This window comes from Nicotiana tomentosiformis, chromosome 10 (genome assembly GCF_000390325.3).
Source record: "Nicotiana tomentosiformis chromosome 10, ASM39032v3, whole genome shotgun sequence".
Lineage (NCBI taxonomy): Eukaryota > Viridiplantae > Streptophyta > Magnoliopsida > Solanales > Solanaceae > Nicotiana > Nicotiana tomentosiformis.
The window spans coordinates 70317667-70341656 of NC_090821.1; the positions used below are offsets into that span (position 1 = coordinate 70317667).

The window sequence follows — 23990 nt, forward strand, 5'->3', positions numbered from 1 at the left end:
TTCAAAAAAATAGATATAGAACTTAGTTATTTATAATAATTATTCCAACGTATACCTAATCTAGTGTACATCAATCCACAACACTGCAACAGTTCACCAGAACCCTATTAACAGTATCTAGTAATTATATACTATGAAATTGTAATAACTACCAAATCACTTAACCTTAATAACTATATTTACATTTTAAAAAAAGCTATAATTGAATACTAACTCATTCTTACTCACGGCTGAACTAGACATCATAATCATCAACTTTGTTTTTGGTTTCTCGCCCGATGTCTGGTACCCGTATTGGAGCCCGACTATATCTTGATTTACGTCGGGTAAGGTCCCATTCAAGAGGGAAGCGTTCTCTACCAAGAATTTTTTCATACTCAAAGCTCGAACCCAGACCTCTGGTTAACGGAGTAGCAGCCCCATTCGCTGCACCACATTCTTTGATGGTATTGTCATCAACTTGAGAAGACTTAACCAAATAAAGTAATATAAAATATATTAACTTTTTGCTCAAGACTCCAAGTCAAGCCCCATAAAATGGGTAAAGAAAATTGAGAATTTTCTGACAAAGGGTATAGTCCATACGTTTCTGATCAATTCCTTATTCAATATTGTACTCTTTAGGAAAATTGTATATAAAAGCTAAATAGAAGCTTATTGATTAAATACCTCTTCCAATAGCTTTTGAAGCCATGAATCAGAAAGCATTCTCTTTATTATTCTTCATAATCTTTTTTGTCTTAATTTTCTGCCTATCCTCAACAACATCCTCACCAAGATTATTATCAGGTTTAGTACTCCCTTCTCTGTATAATGTAATTAAGTCACGGGTCTGAATTGTGGAATCAATTATTGATGTTTGTATCAGGGTAGACTGCCAACATTACACTTTCTTGGGGTGCGGCCTTTCCTCGAACCTCGCGTGAACGCGAATATTTTGTGCACCGGGCTATCTATTTATTTTTAAAATTATTATTATTATTATTATTATTATTAGTAGTAGTAGTAGTAGTAGTAGTATTAGTAGTAGTATTGTTGTTGTTGTTATCGTTAAGAGTTGATTTGAACGATTTTCAATTGAAGGAAGTAAATAAGTTCATTATTTTGAAATATGCCATATAGAGATTTTGATCGAGAAATACCACTACGGAAACATTTTCTACTTCAAATTAGGACGGTGGCATTTGGACGAAAAACAGGCTTTTTAAAAATTTTGTTTTAGTTTTATTCTTGTTTTGTTTAATATTTTTCATGAATATTTGAAATTGGAATTATAATCATTGTTATTATATTAATTGAATTTTAATATTTATGGATTGATAATGTAAAATATATTAATAATATTAAATAAAATTTTATAATAGAGCAATTTTTTTAATATCTTCGGTGTATATAACTTAAACCTATTTGAATAATAGGTAATGGTGGTGGCAATAGTACTAAAACTGAAGTCAATGGTCATTCCTCTACTTCAGCTCCTTCAGCAACTGAACAATCACCCCCTGGAAAAATTACGCCTGGTAAAAATCTGCCCAATATCTTTGTGTTAGTATTCTCCCTTTGAAACATTTCCCACCACTAATTAAAAGTAAAAACTAAATAATCAAATTTATGGTCAAACTTTAATTAATTTAGAATTGTTTAACTCTTGAAAGTTGAAAGTATATATAAGGTTTGTTTTATTTTACTTCTTACAAAGTATGTAATTGTAAGGAAAAATAATACTTCATCCGTCTCAATTTATGAAAAAGTATTCGAATTTCGAGAGTCAAATGAGTTATTTTTTGACCATAATATTTTTTATGTGTTTTAAATTATTAAATATTGTGGCTTATAATACTTTTTATATAGTTGTTAAATATGTAAATTTACTGCAAAAATTCTCTATATTTAAATATAAAAACAATATTAAGAAGTTTGAATCTTGAAAATCAGAAAGTATCACATAAATTAGGCCAGAAGGAGTATGTCATTTTAAATTAGTATATTAGCCTAGATGTTAAATGCTTCAAAAGATTAATTTGTTTTCTCATTTATCTTTTATAATGCATTCTTGTTCTTTCTTTGCAGTGCAACCCCAACAATCGCCACCTGGTAAGATACTGTTTAAAAATCTATATTTTATTATTTTCATTTTTTAAAAGTTTTTCGCTACAAGCCAAATTTGCACAAAATATTTGAAAACGATCCATGTAGTGTAGTATTGTTCTACTGAAAGATTACTGTGTGATGAATAGAATGAAATGAAATAGAAATTAACAAAGATATAAAATAAGTCATTCTAAATTCAAACTTTTAATTGAAGAATTTAAAATAATTGGTGGTTTTGATTCCCAACCGAACGATTTCGCAGTAAATTCGACAAAAGTTAATTGGATATCTAAAGACGAGAACTTAGTATTAGAAACACTTGAAAATAATTAACAAAAGTGTTTTCTCGACCGCAAAACTTGGATAGATGGAAAATTACATTTTTTTGAAAACTACTAAAAACTATTATAAATCACAAGATTTTATGATTAAACTTTCTTAAAGATATTTGAGAAAAAAGTAGGGCAAGTAATATATTTGACCGGTCGGCAAAAATAATTATATGTACTAGCCAAATATACAAAAAAGAATATGCAACGTGACAAAATGTTACACACGTTAAATAGTAATAATGTCAATGTAAATAGAACAAAATAATGTGATATAATTTACTGAAAACAACCAAATATATTTCCCTACCTTCAAAAATTGCTTATACGTAACCTTCGTTTCACTATTTGATCATTTCAGACCCCGATTGTTATACTATGGATCAGATTTACACTTATTTTTAACGGAGAGCCACATGACAGCTCCTTAATAAAAGACACATTCCCAATTAATCTACCCGGTTTAAAACGAACCTATCCATAATCCGACCCGTTACCCAACCCAAAACCAATATTGTTCTTCCATTGTTATTAATTTTTACTCGAAATTTCCAATTAATCCAGTTTCTTTAAATCTTCACCAAATTTGTTGTAATTTGAGACTTAAGCTCTCAATAGATTCTCAACAAAAATTAATAAGATCCAAATCTCAAATTATAACAAATTTGGTAAAGATTCAAGGAAGTTGGGTTGGAAATTTTGAGTAAAATTTGATAAAAATTGAAGAACAATGCTGGTTTTGGGTTGGGTAACAGGTCGGATTATGGATAGGTGAGTTATAAACTGGGTAGATTAAATTGGGGATGAGTCTATTATTAAGGAGCTACGTTAAAAATAAGGGTAAATTTGATCCATAGTATAACAATCGGGTCTGAAATGATCAAATAGTGAAACGAAGGATACGTTTAAATAATTTTTTAAAGTAAACGAATATATTTGGCCCTTTTTTACATATAAATTTATGTTCCACATAAAAAGTATTGAGTTTAATTGAACTCGATCAGCACCGCTACACTGGATCCGCCCCTGTTTGAAACATTTCCCGCCACTAACTAGGAGTAAAAACTAAATAATCAAATTTATGGTTAAACTTTAATTTATAATTGTTTAACTCTTGAAAGTTGAAAGCATAAGGTGGACAACAATTTGGACAAAGAAAGTTACTTTTATTTGTTTTATTTTACTTCTTACAAAGTAATTAATTATAAGGGAAAATAATACTCCATCTGTCCCAATTTATGAAAAAATATTCGAATTTTGAGAGTCAAATAAGTTATTTTTTTATCATAATTTTTTATATGTGTATTAAATTATTAAATATTATGTCTTATAATACTTTTTATATAATTTTTAATTATGTAAATTTATTGCAAAAATTCTCTATGTTTAAATATACAGAAAAATTAAGAAGTTTGAATCTCGAAAAGCAAAAGGTATCATTGTAACAGCCCAGCCCGCTTGTGATATTATTCGCTCTGGACCTAGGCCCTCACGGGTTTAAAACGCGTCACTAGGATATAAGGCCTGTTTACTTATATACCCAACATATTTCCCGTGTTTTGTCGATTTGGGATTCGCCTAGGGTGTCACGTACACCCCCTTAGGGACTCAGCGTCCTCGCTGAGGTTTGCCGCACCACCATTCAAAGTTGCACGCGGAGTGGCTCTAATACCATATATAACAGTCTAGTCTGCTAGGCCCTCACGGATTTAAAATGCGTCACTAGGGTATAAGGCCTGTTTACTTATATACCAAATATTTTTCTCGTGTTTTGTCGATGTAAGATTTGCGTAGGTGTCACAATAACATAAATTAGGACAAAAGGATTATGCCATTTCAAATTAGTATATTAGCCTAGATGTTAAATGATTCAAAAGATCTATTTTTTTTTTCTCGTTTATCTTTTATAATGCATTCTTGTTCTTTCTTTGCAGTGCACCCCCAACAATCGCCACCTGGTAAGATACTGTTTAAAAATCTATATTTTATTATTTTTATTTTTTAAAAGTTTCTCGCTATTAGCCAAATTTGCACAAAAAATTTGAAAACGATCCATGTAGTGTAGTATTGTTCTACTGAAAGATTACTGTGTGATGAACAGAATGAAATGAAATAGAAATTAACAAAGATATAAAATAAGTCACTCTAAATTCGAACTCTTAATTGAAGAATTTAAAATAATTGGTGGTTTTGATTCCCAACCGAACGATTACGAACATATCATTAGGTTGTTTAGCGAACTCTAATTTGTTCGGAATAAGAATTTGAATCCTTAAGATAGCCAAATCATCTGTTGCAATAGAGAGAGTCCATAGAAGTTAAAGAGTGAACATAACACAGAGTTGTCCATACTAATAGTTGATGGCATATCTTGTCAAAGCCCTTGTTTCTCACCTTGATATTCAATAGTTGCTACTTAGTCACTAAATTTCTATTATTCATTCACAATTGAGAATCTTAGTGTTTACGCTTAAGTAGTTAATAACTCAAAATCAAAGGTTTATTTTCCTAAATAGTGTTAAGCTAAAGATTTCTTTGAGCATTATTTAAACCAATCACTGTGAAGGCAATTTAATACTATACTATCTTTGACTAGCGAGCCTAAATTTTATACACCGATTTTGCGTTCGTCAATGTTGAAATTTAAATTCCCCCCATTCGTCAAGAAATTCGGAGTACCCTATTAGCAGTATATGGTAACTAACACTGTATTTCTGCCCAAAAAATTACTATACAAAAAATAAATTTTGAACCCATTAAATGAGATGAGATGTGACAGAATTGCGAATCGGAACTCATAAAATTTAAATCTTGAATCCGCCTTGATATTGAGTTCTTGAAAAGGGGTAATTTAATACTAAATCATCCTTATAGATGTTAGGGGCATAGTAGATATGCCCTAGATCCAATCTCATATTTGATGATTTTGAACATATTTGTGTGAACGTTATTTGATATAAAATATATATGGCATTTGATATTCTTTAATCATAGTTATTATTAATTATTTAATTAATTTAATAAGGTACTTGATTAAATTTTGAGGCTTGTCATCGTGATGGAGATCATGATAATGAGAGTGAAGTTTTTTATAAGTTAATCTAAATTAGTTCTTGATCATAGGATTATTAATTTGGACATTAGTAGTCCGGTTAGATCAATATTTATGTAATCGTCTTTATTGGATAAATATTAGTTGATCTCATTAACTAAATCACATAGATAGATGATGCATATAGAGATATGATCAATGAACCAACTCATTGGATAATTCCTAATGGTTAGAATTATTATAAACTGTTAATAGGATATTCTCTTGAAGAATGTGATGTAGGATCGGACTTTTCTTTGACCTGAGATCGTCATAGTAATTGACAAATTATTTATTGTGCTTTGATACTGCACACCTATGGCCCTAAGGAGATAGTTAAAAGGATATTGTGTACGATTAAATACTTGTAGGATTAGTGATTGATCAAGATGGAATCTGTCAACTTTTGGTAATGAGTTTAAGTTCCATGTTGTCATGAATTATAAACGACCAAATTAAGGCCTTCTGCCAGGGCGATTGAATGAAGGAAGAAATAGGTCATTCAATGATTGATTATATTTGACATGAACACATAGTTGGTCGCCTATTAGGATTTGACAGTTAAACCATATTCTAGGGTGACTCAGAGCTATAAGGACAGAAGGAAATACTACATTATTATTCTACGGGTTCTTGAGAGTAAATTATATACTTTATGCTATCCCATCGTTAAGGAGTGTTGCTAGACGCCACCCTTGATTAGTATATTGATATGATCAATTTACTACCGGGTTAATAATGAACCTATGGGGTCGCACACTAACGAGTGTTCTGATCTTTGCTACATGATTAATTATTTTATCATTTGATATTTAAATTGGAGAATTTAATTAATCAAATAAATAAATTAAGTTTTAGTCCAAATGAAATATTGTTATATTCTTTTCTAGCATAGAGGATATAATTAATATTGTGAACAAATTGAAGTTTTCTATTTCTTCCTTCATTCAATCGCCCTGGCAGAATGCCTTAATTTGGTCGTTTATAATTCATGACAACATGAAGCTTAAACTCATTACCAAAAGTTGACAGATTCCATCTTGATCAATCACTAATCCTACAAGTATTTAATCGTACCCAATATCCTTTTAACTATCACCTTAGGGCCATAGGTGTGTAGTATCAAAGCACAATAAATAACTTGTCAATTACTATGACGATCTCAGGTCAAAGAAAACTCCGATCCTACATCACATTCTTCAAGAGAATATCCTATTGACAGTTTATGATATATATATATATATATATATATATATATATATATATATATATATATATATATATATATATATATATATATATATTTCTCGTTTATCTTTTATAATTCATTCTTTTTCTTTCTTTGCAGTGCAACCCAATCAATCACCACCTGGTAAGATACTGCTTAAAATCTATATTTTATTATTCTCATTTTTTAAAAGCTTCCCACTATTAACCAATTCGCACAATAAATTTGAAAACGATCAATGTGGTGTACTCTTGTTCTACTGAAAGATTACTGTGTGATGAATAGAATGGAATGAAATAGAAATTAACAAAGATATAAAATAAGTCACTCTAAATTCGAACTCTTAATTGAAGAATTTAGAGTAATTGGTGGTTTTGAATTTTTGATTCCCAACCGAACGATTTCGCAGTAAATTTGACAAAAGTTAATTGTATATCTAAAGACGAGAACTCAGTATTAGAAACACTTGAAAATAATTAACAAAAGTGTCTTCTCGACCGCAAATCTTGGATAGATGGAAAATTACTTTTTTTTGAAAACTACTAAAAGCTATTATAAATCACAAGATTTTATAATTAAACTTTCTGAAAGATATTTGAGAAACAATTAGGGCAAGTAATATATTGACCGGTCGGAAAAAAATAATTATATTTGCTAGGCAAATATACTTAAAATATATGTATATTATATGTATATCATACATTAATATACATAATAATATATATTTTTGGGAGCATCGACACCGTGTAGTTTTCTCAAAAAATAAAAATGTATGTAACGTGACAAAATGTTACACTGGTGAAATAGTAATATTGCCAATGTTAAATAAAACAAAATAACTGTGGTATAATTTAATTGCCTACCTTCAATTATCCAAATTGGTCTAGAGAAGTAATAGTTTATGTTCCTTTTCTTTTATTTCTTTTATTTCTTTATTCATTTTATTTTTTTGCAGCAAATGCAGCAACATCGACATGCAATATGGAGACATTAGGCGAATGTATAAATGAGAGAATCTGTGATGCTTATAAGGCAAAGGGCCTACCTTGCCCCTGAACTATGTGAAATGACTTAATTTTTCCCTTTCAGTAATTCCATTATTTACTAGCAAAACTGGCTTTGGAACAATTAAGTCTCTAATTTAGAGATTATAGTCCGATTAAATGATAACTAGCCTAGTTGTACGTACCTAGGGGCTAAGTTTTATTATCATTGCTATATTTATTTTCTTCTGGAATTCCTGAATGCTATGATCTGTAATTTTCATTTTTTTTGCAAGCAAAGAGAAGAATTGTGACAATTTAAATGAATAATTAAGTGTTTATAAACTGAGTTTGTACTGAATGTACTATTTATTTAATCATATTTTCATGGAACTCCCTTCAAGAGGATACAAATAAAATCAAACATCCTTTTTTATTTTCCTCTTCTTTTCTGAATGGCCTTTTTAATATTTCAAAACATTCTTTCATAACAAACACACCCAAAAGAAAACACAACTTTACAAACATAAGTACAATTTTTTTTAAATTTAACCATTCAATATCCGGGACTTACGGGCTTGATTGTCACACCCTTTTTTTTACTCTCGCCAAATAAGTTTGTTTTAACTCTTTTGAAGTTTTTAAAAAAAATGGGAACAAGGGAAGGAGTTTTTGGAATTTCAAAGTCACAAAAAATTGAATTCAAAAGGATTTTGATTTCATGAATTCACAAACCAAGCATTGTTTTTGGGTATTTTTCACTTTTAGCCCGTATCATAAACTAATTACGTTCAATAGTCAAAAAAGTATATAAAATTTGTATAATTTTTATATATAGCATAGTAATTGCATATGTATGTATGTATGTATGTATGTATGTATGTATGTATGTAAAATATCTATATTTTGGCTATTATTTTTAGAGTGGCTATACACACTACTAAAAAACTGCCAAAAAGCATCCAGACAAACCGACCGAAATCGGTCGGAATCCAACAAAATCGATCGATTTTCTACCGTTTACAATTGGTCGATAAAATAATGGCCGCAAACGGGGAGCGACCGAAGTCGGTCTCTATTTTTCGACCGAAGACGGTCGGTAACTGTCAACGTAGTTTGACCAAATGTCTGACACAAATTAATTTTACCGACTGACGTTGGTCGATATTGTTAAAAATATTTTTTAATTATTTTTAAATTACCGACCGAATTCGGTCGGAAATTTAATTATTTATTTTTTAAAACTATTCATTTTCGACCGAAATCGGTCGGTATTGTTAAAATATAAAATTATACATTTTTATTTAAAGTTGTTAATTCCGACCGAAATCGTTCGGTATTATTTAAATAGTTAATATTTAAAATCATAAATTCCGATCGACTTCGATCGGTAATTTTAATTTTCTGGGAATTAATATGAACATTTCTGACCGAAGTCGGTCCGCTTTCTAGGTATTGTTTTACCAGAAAATAGTTGTTTTATAGCTGCACCACCTGCCAACAATCAATCACCTATAATGGCAGCATTACATTGCTGCCATTCAACCAATAACAGCAACAATAATAACAATAACATCAACAATAGCAACAATAACAACAATAACAACTATCAAAACCATATTAGCAAAACATTATCTCCATTTCCATCTCCACTAAACTATATTAACAAAATATCATAACCAACAACAGAACGTTTTACAAGTTAAAAATTTAAACATCATTCAATGAGTGTTTTGTACTATATCATCTTCATCTCCACTACTATAGCATTCATCATCGGCATGGTTCGAAGGATTACCAAATGGGGAAGGCTGACGAGACTGGGGAATCGGGAAAGCACCACTAGCAAGAAGATTGGCTAACTGACCTTGAAGGATATTAAATTGTTGGTCCCTCTTTTTTAGCTGAACTTGAAGGGTATCTAATTGTTTATATCTCTTTTCTTCTCTAGTCTTTGTCTCTTCAAGCTCTGCTGTCAGCTTTGCGATCTTCTTCTCCATAGACGAGAGAGTCGACCTATCAATTGCCTCGCCCTAGGCGGAAGTCCCTATACCTTGCAATCCAGCCCTGTAGTGCCGAAATGATCTATTTGGAAGGCCGAATGCTATCCCTTTTTTAGGACCACCGACAACATCCAACCATATCTTCTGCGCTTCTTCATCTGAAATGGGTGGTCGCTCGCCTTGCTCATTTAGTGGCAAGCTCTGAGTATACTCCTCTACATTAGCCTTGTAGCGACACTTTATTTAGAAGATAGAAAATTATTAACTATATAATATTATAAACATTAATTTCAAGTTATAATAGTTATGAAACTTACATATGCAGTCTCTACCAGGTCCTCGACCCATCTAGTTGGATCTATCGGTGCTTTCTTCTTCCGAATGTGAGTTTCCATGAAGAACTCATCATGAGTCATCTTCCTCCCATATGTTTTTTCCTACAAATATAATAAAATATGTTAACTAAATTAAAATATATAAATATAGTTCGATAAAAATAAATGTAAATATTTTAAGAAATTACCAGTAGTCTCCTCGTAGTCCCCATGCTCCTTGCACCCATACAATGCAAGGAGCCACCCTTCTCAGATGCTCGGGCCTTCTTTCCTTGTTCATTCATCTTCTTGAACTTTTCGGTGGTCCACTGCTTCAGCAGATCCTCCCATAAATGTGGTAGAACCCATGGAGGCTTCTTGCTCTTCTTTCGAGCAGAGCAGAGGGAATCAGATAGTCTCTTACGGCATTTGAACACAAAATTTGCACAAATTTCACTTTTATGCCGGTCCTCCCAGGCACACTTAGTCTGCAAATGAAGTGTGTAACGTTAGATGAAAATATTATTAATATAATCCTTAAATAGATAAGAATTGTATTAAAACCTTAAATTGGTTGAAAATTTGTTGCACGAGCTCCAGTGGAAAGCCACTCCAAGTCGCATAGGGTGCTTCATACAACCGGCCAAGAGCTTCAGTGATTATCTTTGTAGTCCGATGATTACGTATGAACCTACAACATAGCAATTACATTAAATAAACAAGAGTAGCTATTATAATTCAGCAAAAATAAATAAGTAATAAATAAATCTTACCCATTGCCCCCAGGCCTGATGATCATCCTATGATAACGATCATACCGCACTTCCTCTGGATCATCATCCTCCGATGAATCTGAAGCGTGCGTAGAAGGGGGGGTATCTGGCTCAGTGCTACTATTCTAAAGGCGAAGTCTAGAAATGCTAGGAGACAAACTCTATGGAGAGGGAGACAGGGTCGCTGATGAAGATGGCTGTGATCCACAACCTTGCTGCGATCTAGACCCCTGATGCTATCCAGATCACTGTTGCGATCCGACTGGCTGAAATCTAGATGGATGCGATCCAACCGGTGATGAAGCAAATGGAGCAGATGACAGGCGTATCACCACATGGCCCTGTGACTGCTGACTCGATGGACCCATATAACTATATGCAGGATTGTAACACCCCGAAATATTTCTAAATATTTTAAAACCATTAAGAAGATTGACAGGTGCTAATTATATCAATTCGGGTATGAACAAGACTGGTAATTTGAGATGACCTAAAATGTCATCTTTAAATTTGATAATTAATTCTGTGTTCTAAGACTTCGAAAAGTACTATTTATCACTCCTCGACTTGCGTGCGCAGTCCGTATAATTTTTCGGAAAGTTGTTATGTGAAAAATAGATTAAAATGTGAAATAAAGCTTTAAAACTCATTTGAGTTGACTTTGGTCAACATTTTGAGAAAACAGACTCAGATCAGTGTTTTGACAGTTCCGGTAGGTCCGTATCGTGATTTGGGATTTGGGCGTATGCTCGGAATCGAATTCCGAGGTCCCTAACCCGAGATATAAAATTTTGATGAAAAATTAAAAGCTTGAAACCTTAATGATTTTTAAGAAATTACTGATGTTGGTTTTATTGACACCGGGTCCGTATTTTAGTTTCGGAGCCCGGTATAGTTACACTATAATATATATGACTTGTCTGCTAAATTTGGTGATAAACAGAGTTGATTTGACGTGATTCGGACGTCCGGTTGTAAAAATATAAGTTTTAAAGTTTTCTTGAAAATTTTCTTTGATTTGGTATCCGATTCGTAGTTCTAGGTGTTAGTTTGGCGATTTGATCGCGCGAGCAAGTTCGTATGAGCCCCGAGGGCTAGGGTGAGTTTCGGAAAGGCTACAGGATGATTTCGGACGTAGGAAATCTGGTTTTCTGCAAACTTCAGATTTCTGGTGTGTTCTTCTTCGCGTTCGCGAAGGCACTCTCGCGAACGCGAAGAGTAAATTGGGGCTGGAACGTTTGTGCTTCGCGTTCGCGACAGAGTGAACGTGTTCGCGAAGGCTTGAGGTGAAAAGCTTCGCGTTCGCGATCGAAGCCTCGCATTCGCAAATGGAAAGAGGCTAACCAGGAGAATCGCCTTCGCGTTTGCGAAGGGCATATCGCGTTCGCGAACGCCAAGCCATGCAAGCTTCACATTCGCAAAGTGTCCCTCGCGTTCGTGAAGAGTAAAATTGGTCAACAGAAATTTGTGCTTCGCGAACGCGAGGCACTGACCGCGTTCGCGAAGGGTAAAAAATTCTAGAAACAGAATTTAAGTTCTGAAAAATGGGATTCGTCCCATTTTCAACCCTTTTCCATTTTTGAGCTTGGGTAAGACGATTTTCGGGCGATTTGCACGGAAAAATATTGGGGTAAGTGTTCCTTATACTCTATTGATTATATTTCATGATTCCATACTCATTTACATCATGAATCCGTGAATTTATGGAAGGAAAATCAGATTTTTTTATAAAATCTTCCAAAAATAAAAATTTAAGATTTGAGGGTCAACATCGGAATTGAATAATTTTTATATGGTTGGACTCGTAGCGGAACGGGTGTTCGAATTTCGTATGTTTTTCCTAGATTTGAGACGTAGGTCCCACTGTCGAATATTTTAATGAATTTCGGATTTTATCCGGAAAATTAGTAAATTCATATGGAATTAATTCCTATGATTCGTATTGAGTATATTAAATTATTTATGAATAGATTTGAAGCTTTTGGAGACAATTTTAAAAGAAAAAGTTGTGGTCAAGTAATTGATTGGAATTTGCAAAGCGAAGTAAGTGTCGTGGTTAACCTTGACTTGAGTAAATAAAATCCTTAAATTATTTTTTATGTGAAATGCATGTGAACGACGTATAGGCGAGGTGACGAGTGTCTATACGTCGTCAAATTAATTGTTTCCATAATTATTTAAAAATAATAAATTGTTCTAAAACACTAATTAATTGTTATAATAATTATTTCTCTCATATTCTTTGTCAAGTATTAATTCTTGAATTCCTGCAATAATTGTTACGTCCTATTTGATTTATGTGCCTTAATTGTTATTTGACATTTAGCATACTAAACATTAAAATGCCTATTTTCTCCTTGATTTTCATAATAAATTGCTATTTGTCATTGTTATTTTCATAATTAAATCATAATTATTGTATGCTTGTTGTCTTATAATTTCATATTAATTGTTGCATTTATTGGGGAAATTTCTTTTATAAGAATTGATTGAAATGAATATATTGGAGGAACGGGTTACACGCCGCAACAAAATTGATTGAAATGAATATATTGGAGGAACGAGTTGCACGCCGCAACAGAATTGATTGAAATGAATATATTGGGGGATCGGATTGCATGCTGCAACAGAATTGATTGAAATAAACATATTGGGGGATCGGATTGCACGCCGCAACAGACTTATTAAAAAGTCCATATTGGGGGATCGAATTGCACGCCGCAACAGACTTATTTAAAAATCTATATATATAGTTGATTAAAATAAATATTGGAGGATTGAAAATGAATATATTGTGAGAGAGTTTTGCAAGCTGCAACGAAAATTGATTGAAATAATAATTGGTTATGACTGCTGAGTTGGATTCAACTATTATAAATGAGTTACCTGATTTAATTTTATTATTTGTTATTTTTACTAATATTGCGTACAGGTTAATGTAAGTGACTCGCCTTAGCCTCGTCACTACTTCATCGAGGTTAGGCTCAACACTTACCAGTACATAGGGTCGGTTGTACTGATACTACACTTTGCACTTCTTGTGCAGATTTCGGAGTTGGTCCCAGTGGCGCACCATAGACTTGCTCGGATTTCAGCTACCAGAGGAGACTTGAGGTATAACTGCACGGCATCCGCAGTTCTGAACTTTCCGTCTACTCTTCTTTAGCTGTGTGTTTGTTTCTAGACAACTTTATTTTATTTAGACCTTTATTTGTATTATTCTAGAAGCTCGTGCACTTGTGACACTAGTTCTGGGATAGTATTTAGACACTGTTATTATTATATATTTTTCACTACATTTCATACTTTGCTTCCGCATTTGTTTCTTTGATATTAATAAATTTAAAAATTATTTTAAAATGGATAATATTATTCTAAGGTTGGCTTGCATAGCAAGTGAAATATTAGGCGCCATCACGGTCCGAAGGTGGAAATTTTAGGTCGTGACATAATTTGAATGATATGAATTGATCATGATAATATATGTATGAGGTGCATTAAGAATGGTTTGGGGTCTAATAAGATCCCTAAGGCTAAGTTAAGTTGAAAATTATATGATGGGATAAAGTTTCAAGTAAATTTACACAAGATCTAACTTCGAACGCGTATAACTCTCAAGATATGAATAGTTATATGGTGTATAACCTATAAAATTAAATCCCTTTGAGTCTAGTTTCTAACGCATCAAACCGTTTGTCATTTGGATATGTATACAGAAAGATATGGCCATTTTACTGGACACGTATCATATGCGCGCCCAGATGCGCGGGCGCGCATATTTGAGACTTTCTGCCTCAGGTGCGCGGCCACGCACATAGGAGCTCATTTAATACCCCCAGGGCCGGGTAGGGAGAGGGGTTAAGTCATTTCTGAGCTAAAACATGATATTGTTAGAGAGAAATGAGAGTGTTCTAGATAGAGGAAGAAGCTCAAGTGTCTTGTTCATCAAATCTTGCTCAAGCCTTGAAATCCAACAAGAAATCTCTCAAGTTCTTCATCTAAGAGGTAAGGTTTCATACCCTAGTTTTTCAATTTCAGATTTGGGTAGAAGATGGTTGATTAGGAGTATGATTCTTGGGTGTGTGTGGGGTGTGTGCCCGGTGGTGTTAGTTGTGAATTGTTGATTCGGGTGTATAGTTAATAGGTATTCATGTTTCTTGCATCGTTGTCAGTGTTTTGGAGGTTTGAAACAGGGTTCTAACGGATATGAGGCTAATTGTCGGTGCTGATTTTGATTACAGACAGCTATTGCGATCAGAAATGTTATTATGGGCCTATGTGTGGCATGTCATGTTGAGTAGTCATACCTTGGGGGTGTAGGCATGAGTTGTTGCAGCCGACTGAGACTGATACCGGGTGTGGATTTAGAATCGGGTCTTTTGGAGATGAATGTAAGGTGAGAATTTTGACTCTAAGGCTTATCGGTGTTGGTAGAAAGGATAAATTACAGTGGAGATGGTGTCATCAGACTTATGTAGATTGGGGTGACGTGAGGTCACCCACGGGTGTATGCTGGATATGTGCTTTCAGTGATTTGAAGACTTTAAGGTAATTTTTGGCACGTTCGAGGACGAACGTTTGTTTAAGAGGGGAAGGATATAACGACCCGACCGGTCGTTTTGAGAATTTAAGTCTCTTTCGGTGGCATAAGGCCCTGAGAAACTTCGTATTATGTGTATTGACTTGCGTGGGTGGTTGAATTCAATTACCGGATGATTCGGAGTGATTTGGGACACGTAGTCCCTAAAATTAAAGCTTAAGCCTTAAGATTTTGACTGTAGTCGGAACTGTGTGAAAACGACTACGGAATGGAGTTTTGTCAATTCCGTTAGCTCCGTTGGGTGATTTTGGACTTAGGAGCATGTCCGGACTATGCATTTGAAGTCCGTAGCTGATTTAGGCTTGAAATGGGAAAAGTCGACTTTTTGGAGATTTTGACCGGAAGTGGACTTTTTGATATCAGGGTCGGATTCCGATTCCGAAAGTTGTAGTAGGTCCGTAATGCTGCATATGACTTATGTGCAAAATTTGAGGTCAATCGGATGTGGTTTAATAGGTTTCGGCATCGGTTGTAGAAATTTAAAATTTCAAGTTTATTAAGTTTGGATTGGAGGGTGATTCATAGTTTTGACGTTATTTGATGTGATTTTACACCTCGAACGAGTCCGTATTAGGGTATGGAACTTGTTGGTATGCTTGGACGGGGTCCCGGGGGGCCCGGGTGTGTTTCGGACGAGTTTCGAATATTTTTCATGGTTTTGAACAAGTCTGGTTCTGGTGTTTTCGCACCTGCGACGCTTTGGAGCGCAGGTGCGGCTCCGCTTCTGCGTGATCCTGGTTGCTTCTGCGCTCATGATGGCCTGGAGGCTCGCTCTCTTCTGCGGAGGTCGGCACGCAGGTGCGAAGGCCGCTTTTGCGGTCCAGCGGTCGCACCTGCGAAAAAGCTCGCTTCTGCGTTTCCCCCTTGCGCTTCTGCTGTAACGCTGGTGCGCAGGTGCCCCTCCTTGTCCGGAGATGCGGAAATCCTAGCAGAATCATTTAAGTCGAGGGTTTGGCTATTTTCTTCATATTTTGAGTTTTAGACTTCGGTTTTGGGAGCTTCCTTGTGGGTTTTCCAAGAAAAACGAATGGGTAAGTGTTATTCACCTATAATTTTAATATATTTCATGATTTTATCTTCATTTTTATCATTTAAATTGTGTTTTGAGTTGAGGAAAATGGATGTTTTTGAAAAAAATTCCAAAATGAAAAATCATGATTTGAGGGATGAAATGGTATCAAAATTTGATAATTTTAGTATGGTTGAACTCGTATCGGAATGGGTGTTCGGGTTTTGTAAAATTTGTCGGGTTCCGAGGTGCGGGCCCGAGGGATCGACTTTTGGGTTGATTTTTAGATTTTGATAAAGATTGAGGCTTTATGATCCGGAATAGTTTCTTATGAGTTTTATTTGTGCTTTGAAGTTATTTTGGTTAGATTTGATCCGCCTGGAGGTCATTTCACCCGAGAAGTTCATTTTAGAGTATCGGTATGTCTTCTTTGAGGTAAGTATCTTGCCTAACTTCGTGTGGGGGAACTACCCCTAGGATTTGAGTCTTCTATGCTAATTGTAGTCCGTGTACACGAGGTGACGAGTACGTGCTCGGACTTGTTTGTGGAAAGTTGGCCTTTTAGGGTTCTTAGGTCCTTGTATTAACTAATTATGCAGTTGTTATGTTATGAATACGTCTTTTAATTACTAGTTTCACCTCTACCTGCTTTAATTAGAATTAAGAGACGTATTCATAACATAACAACTGCATAATCAATGAATATAAAAACCTAAGAACCCTAAAAGGCTAACTTTCCACAAATAAGTCCGAGCACGTACTCGTCACCTCGCGTACACAGACTACAATTAGCATAGAAGACTCAAATCCTAAGGGATAGTTCTCCCACACGAAGTTAGGCAAGATACTTACCTCAAAGAAGACAGACCGATACTCTAAAATAAAATTCTCGGGTGAAATGACCTCCGGGAGGCTCAAATCTAACCAAAATAACTTCGAGGCACAAATAAAACTCATAAGAAACTATTCCGGATCATAAAGCCTCAATCTTTATCAAAATCTAAAAATCAACCCCCGGGCCCGCACCTTGAAACCCAACAAATTTCACAAAACCCGAACACCCATTCCGATACGAGTTCAACCATACTAAAATTATCAAATTCCGATACCATTTGGTCCCTCAAATCATGATTTTTCATTTTGAATTTGTTCTTCAAAACCCTCCATTTTTCTCAACTAAAAATATAAATTAAATGATAAAAATAAAGATAAAAATAATGGAATATAATAAATTATAGGTGAAGAACAGTTACCCAATCGATTTGCTTGAAAACCCCTCAAAGAAGCTCCCAAAACCGAGGTCTAAAACTCAAAATATGAAGAAAATGCCCTTCTAAGCTCCTTTGCCCTATGCCTTTAGTTTGCTTTGAATGATCCTTTCACTCTTCGAAGGTGAGCGAAGTACTTCGAGGGATTATATGGAAGGAACTCCCTCGACCTATATGATTTTGCCCAGGTATGACCGCACCTGCGGACCATTAAGCGTATCTGCACTATCGCATTTGCGGTCAGACGTTCGCATCTGTGAACTTAACTTACCAGGCCCAGGTCCGCATCTGCGGACAACATAGCCGCACCAGCGGCGTCGCAGAAGTGAGTTGGTTGTACTCATACTACACTCTGTATCTCGTGTGCAGATCCAGGTGCTCCCGGATATGACGGCTGCTAGACTTCGGAGCTATTTCTGTTTGAGACTATCAAGGTAGCCGCTTGACGTCCGCAAACTTGATTCCCCTCCTATTTAGTTATTGTAATGTTATATATTTCAGACAGTGATTTTATCAGTCAGACTTTGTATTCATTTAAATGCTCATGTACTCAGTGACACCGGGTTTTGGGAGTGTTATATTTGTATTTGTGAGTTTTCTTCCGCTGAATTTAATTATTATGTTTTCAAATTAAAATGATATGGTGGTTTATTGAGATTTTCAGCTTGCCTAGTATTGAGATAGGCTCCATCACGATAGGTGAGATTTTGGATCGTGACAAGGATCTTGTGGAGGAAGAGGTGTATAGCCCTATGGTGCAGAATGGTAAGAATACTGCTGGGAGGGCAAATGATAGGTAGTCTTATGAGTAGATGGATGTGGTGGAAAAGATGTGTGGCTAGAAGATTGTTGCCGGCCATCAGCAGCGGAGGGATGCAAGTGTGGAGTAGAAGGAAGCGAGGATGTAGCATCATCATCATGGTCAATATGCCTCTTATCCTTCCTAGACCTACCTCGACCCCTACCGGTCATCTGCATAAATTAAAGAAAATGTTAGAATTGAGAATATAAATCTATATAAGTTGAGAGCGCTTGAAAACATTAACATGCTAGTCGTCTTCGAAGTATCCTTCCTCGTCCGAAAATTCTTCCCCTTCACTTATTTCATTTTCATTAGGTGATTCTTCGTCCTAATTTTCTATGATTGTTATTTCCTCCATATCAACTTCTTCTAATATGCGTTGAGGATGCTCCAAGTCATTTTCTAACTAATCATCCACCATTTGGTTAACACTTGAGGTATCATTTTGGTAAGCAACATCTAGCACATTTTCAACTTCCACCCTACCAAAATGCTTAGTTTTGATTACAATCAACCAATCAGCCTTATCCCTCCGCAATGGGTATGGAGCATAATACACTTGTCTAACTTTTTCTGCAATTATAAAAGGATCATAGCGATTATACTCCCTCTTTTTAATAACCTCAATTATGTTGTACTGCAAGTGTACATTTGTACCTCTTCTAGGTGTTGGGTCAAACCACTTGCATCGGAAGGTAAGTAGATTAATCCATATTCTTGGTAAATAGATTAATACCTCTTTTCAAATTTAATTAATTAATTATTTGCAGATGAAAAATCCTTAATGAAATTATTTCCATGAAATGGCAACTCAACATAACACAAAATCCACATAAAAGTCAAGTGACAATAACACCGAATTATCATATAAAAACAAATTCGGCAAACAAGGAATGAGGCATGACAAATAAAGGATTTAATAAGTGCCAACAATTTCTAATTTAATACATAAAATATCTAAAACTTTAAACCAATAAAATTTGCACATATAAGCCCGAATACGTAGTCGTTACCTTGCGTACACGGCTTTCACATTACACTAATGGCACATACGACTCAATGCCTAAGGAGTAATTTTCCCCACTCAAGGTTAGGCAAGATACTTACCTCTTCTAGGTGTTGGGTCAAACCACTTCCACCGACCTACTACTTTCACCAACAACTACGTTATGAAATACACCATCAGTACCATCAACCTCTCCATGACTAGTCCACACAAAATAATTATCCATAAACCCCTTTCTATAAAGATGAGTCGTAACATCTTCCGAACCCAAAAAATACAAACACTTGCACTTCGTACAAGGACACCTAATCATCTCTCCAATCCGAAACGGTTTAAGTGACATTGCATGCCTAATAAATTTCTTAATCCCTTCTATTAATTCCTCCCTAAAAAACCGACGATTAGGATAATTCCTATTATACATCCAACTACGATATTCCATCTACACAAAGAACAAACAAATTACATGTTATATTAATCATAATTCAAATTAATTTATAGAACTAAGTTACATAATAAATTTTAGTTACAAAGTACAACATTTACTTACTAGAATATTGAATTAGTTAAGCCATTCAATTAGACTAACTCATTCAATTATAATTTGTTAGCACACTCAATTAGTCTAGCATAATTAGTTAAGCCTAATTTTCCAACTACGATATTTTATTTACACATAGAACAAATAAATTGCATGTTATATTAATTTAAAAGTTCACATATATCCCTAAATAATTGTAAGAAGTAATTTGAAAGTTCACATGTATCCCTAAATATCACACGCTAAAACATTATAATAAGATTCTAAAGACCTCTAATATGAACTCTTCCAATATGAACAATCCCTAATTTATATCAACTCACAATTATACAACTAAATTTAATTAAACGTTAACTAAACCCTAATTTATACAATTAAAATTACATAAATTAAAAAATATAAATAACTAACCTTGAAATGCTATTAGCACCTAAGACATGTATCTAGGTCTTCCAAAATGTAAAAATCCCAAATTACACAAAATATCAATTCACAAAGAGGGGCTAGAGTACAAATATAAACTCTTCTAATATGAACAATCCTAAAAGATAAATGATAACACACGAAATATTTTAAAGGTTCAATGACAAGTCAACTCACAATTATACAACTAAATTTAATTAAATATTAACTAAACCCTAATTTATACAATTAAAATAATTAAAATGACTTAAATTGAAATATATATATATATATAACTAATCTTAAAATGCTAGGATAGAGGGTTTGATTTTGGGTGGCGGAACGCAGTGGGGACGGCGGAACAGTGGCGGGGGAAGGGAGGGAGACTTCTAGGTGCTTTATTTTTGGGTGAGGAGGGAGATAGGAGTTGATTTTTGGTGGGGATTTGGGAGAATCGCGACAGTGGGGAAGAGAAAAGGAGAGATGGAAGAGAGATAGAGAAAAGAGGCGAAATGGAAAAAATCCCGTCTGGGCTAGATCTAAATTAAAAATTTCCGACCGACTTCGGTCGGAAATTTCGGTTGGTAAGTTTAATTGGCCTTTGAACCGTTTGACCAAGACCTTTTCGACCGAATTCGGTCGGTAATTTAATGTTAAATTAAAAAAAAGTTATTTTTGAAATAAAAATCTCTATAAAATTTATAATTTCCAAAACCGGTAGTACAAGTCATAAGCTCTATAGAGTTTGCTACAATTCTTCTAAATACAACTGTTTGAAGTAAAGTAACAGTATGAATACAAATCAGAAGGTGACTCCGAAGCCTGCGAACGCAGCAACAGGTTTACCTTGAGTCTCCACAGCAACAATCCGCACAGCTAGCTAATGATAAACTGACTTCGAAATACCTGGATCTGCACAAAAATATACAGAAGTGTAGTATGAATACACCACGGCGGTACCCAACAAGTATCAAGACTAACCTCAGTGGAGTAGTGACGAGGAACAGTCAAGACACCTACTGGACTAAATGACCTGAACAAAGTATAAGTATAGAAACAACAGAGTATAATATCTATATAAAGACTATGTGATATGACTAATAATACAGTAATTGCAATAGGAAAGGACAACAACAAGTATCAGCGGAATACGATAATAATGACACAGAAGGGTGAACGTAAACACAACCTAAATCCGAAATCACAGATACAGCAAGAACAAATAATAACTCAGCAACAACAACCGCTTTCACATCAGGTTTTAGTCAACAAACTCCACGAGGTACCGAACCTCGGACAAATCACAACTCACGAGTCTCAATACCTAAACCCAAACACTTGGTATCATGTGCCCTCATTACACGTCATAACCGCACTGACGACTCGCGTGCCAAATAGAGCCATTCTCACATAGAAGGCAAGTGAGCAAGGGTGTGCATTTGCACTCAACAATATCAAAAAACCTCTTATCCAATAAGAGTGCTTAACTACGTGTATGCTTGTGCAAATGTCCTAACATAGTTCATACCAGTTAGTGAGCATAAGGAAAAGAACGGACAACACGTAGAATGTTTTCTCACACCTTCCACAAGATAAGGTTATCACATGTAAGTGTACCACTACATAAATATCAACAACAAGAATGGCCCCAGGCCATCACAAATCAATCCCTGACTTAGCCCACCTTGTCTCGCCACGTGTGCAATAGTAAAGTGAATGCCCGCCTTGTCTCGCCACACGTGCATAACAATGTTCCCACCTTGTCTCGCCAGATGCGCAACCCTCCCCCACCACACACACACACACACACACACACACATATATATATATATATATATATATATATATATATATATATATATATTCCACCTTGTCACGCCGCATGTGCAAATATCACTAGTAACAATAGCACGACAGAAACCTTGTGCAACCCCATAACAAAGAGATGTCAACAAAAGGCACTCCAGAGATACCGTCTCGTAGTCCCAAAAGTAAATGCTCAACAAGGGATCTCCCGAGGTACCGCCTCGTAGTCCCAAAAGTAAATATGCAAGACAGGGGGATCTCCCGAGGTACCACCTCGTAGTCCCAAAGTACGACAACATTCTAATACAAAGGTACGATAAATAAATCAACTCAGAAATTCCAGAACTCAAAGGAACGAAAATATTAATTCACTAGGAGTGGCCACAATAGATAATGCTAGTCATAATAAGAATAGCTCAACAAGAAAGGAAATATTATGTAACAACGGTCCACAATGTACAGTTCGATAACGAGGGAGCTACCACAAGGCGAATAATTCCAAATAAGGACAAATCAACTAAAATATATGATATCTATCTTCTTTTAAGGTTGGCAATTAAGAAAGAGATACAACAAATTTAATTAGGGATAAGCAGCAGAAAGATAATCATAGCCTCAATTAAGGATGAACAATTACAAAAGAGATAATTATAACTTCAAATAAATATAAGCAGTTAGGAGAAAGATAACATGACAATAGAAGAGATAACAATTTCAGTTAAGGCACAAATGACTCAAATAAGCATCAAGGGAGGATCATGAAGTAATTAATTCTAATTAAAGCAGGTAGAGGTGAAACTAGTAATTTAGAGACGTATTCATAACATAACAACTGCATAATCAGTGAATACAAGGACCTAAGAACCCTAAAAGCCCAACTTTCCACAAATAAGTCCGAGCACGTATTCGTCACCTCGCGTACACGGATTACAATTAGCATAGAAGACTAAAATCCTAAGGGGTAGTTCCCCCACACAAAGTTAGGCAAGATACTTACTTCAAAGAAGACTGACCGATACTCTAAAATAAACTTCTCAGGTGAAATGACCTCCGGGCGGCTCAAATCTAACCAAAATAACTTCAAAGCACAAATAAAACTCATAAGAAACTATTACGGATCATAAAGCCTCAATCTTTATCAAAATCTAAAAATCGACCCAAAAGTCGACCCCCGGGCCCGCACCTCGAAACCCGACAAATTTTATAAAACCCGAACACACATTCTGATACGAGTTCAACCATACTAAAATTATCAAATTCTGATACCATTTCGTCCCTCAAATAATGATTTTTCATTTTGACTTTGTTCTTCAAAAACCTCCATTTTCCTTAACTAAAAATACAAATTAAATGATACAAATAAAGATAAAATCATGGAATATAATAAATTCTAGGTGAAGAACACTTACCCAATAGATTTTCTTGAAAAACCCTCAAAGAAGCTCCCAAAATCGAGGTCTAAAACTAAAAATATGAAGAAAATGGCCAAACCCTCGACTTATATGATTTTGCCCAGGTATGACCGCACCTGCGGACCATTAAGCGCATTTGCGCTATCGCATTTGCGGTCAGACGTTCGCATCTGCGAACTTAACTTACCAGGCCCAGGTCCGCATCTGCGAACAACATAGCCGCACCAGCGGCGCCGCAGAAGCGATGATAGGAGCGCAGAAGCGGACTCCTTTGTAGATGCGATCGCTTAACCACAAAAGCAGCCTTTGCACCTGCGTGCCAACATACGCAG

General features: G+C 34.9%; 1 protein-coding gene across 2 annotated transcripts; it reads left to right on the forward strand.

Annotated features, from left to right (window-relative positions):
* Positions 1-624: 624 nt before the first annotated feature.
* On the forward strand, positions 625-8157 carry LOC104109555 (uncharacterized). 2 transcript variants are annotated; one of them, XM_009618886.4, is made up of 6 exons: positions 635-789; positions 1419-1520; positions 2071-2094; positions 4355-4378; positions 6860-6883; positions 7695-8157. In XM_009618886.4, exons 1-6 carry the CDS (start codon positions 693-695, stop codon positions 7793-7795), a joined length of 372 nt encoding a protein of 123 aa, XP_009617181.1. In that variant the 5' UTR covers positions 635-692; the 3' UTR covers positions 7796-8157. The 2 variants fall into 2 exon arrangements, with proteins under 2 accessions (XP_009617182.1, XP_009617181.1); XM_009618887.4 differs by lacking the exon at positions 4355-4378 and having other exon boundaries at positions 625-789.
* Positions 8158-23990: the final 15833 nt, after the last annotated feature.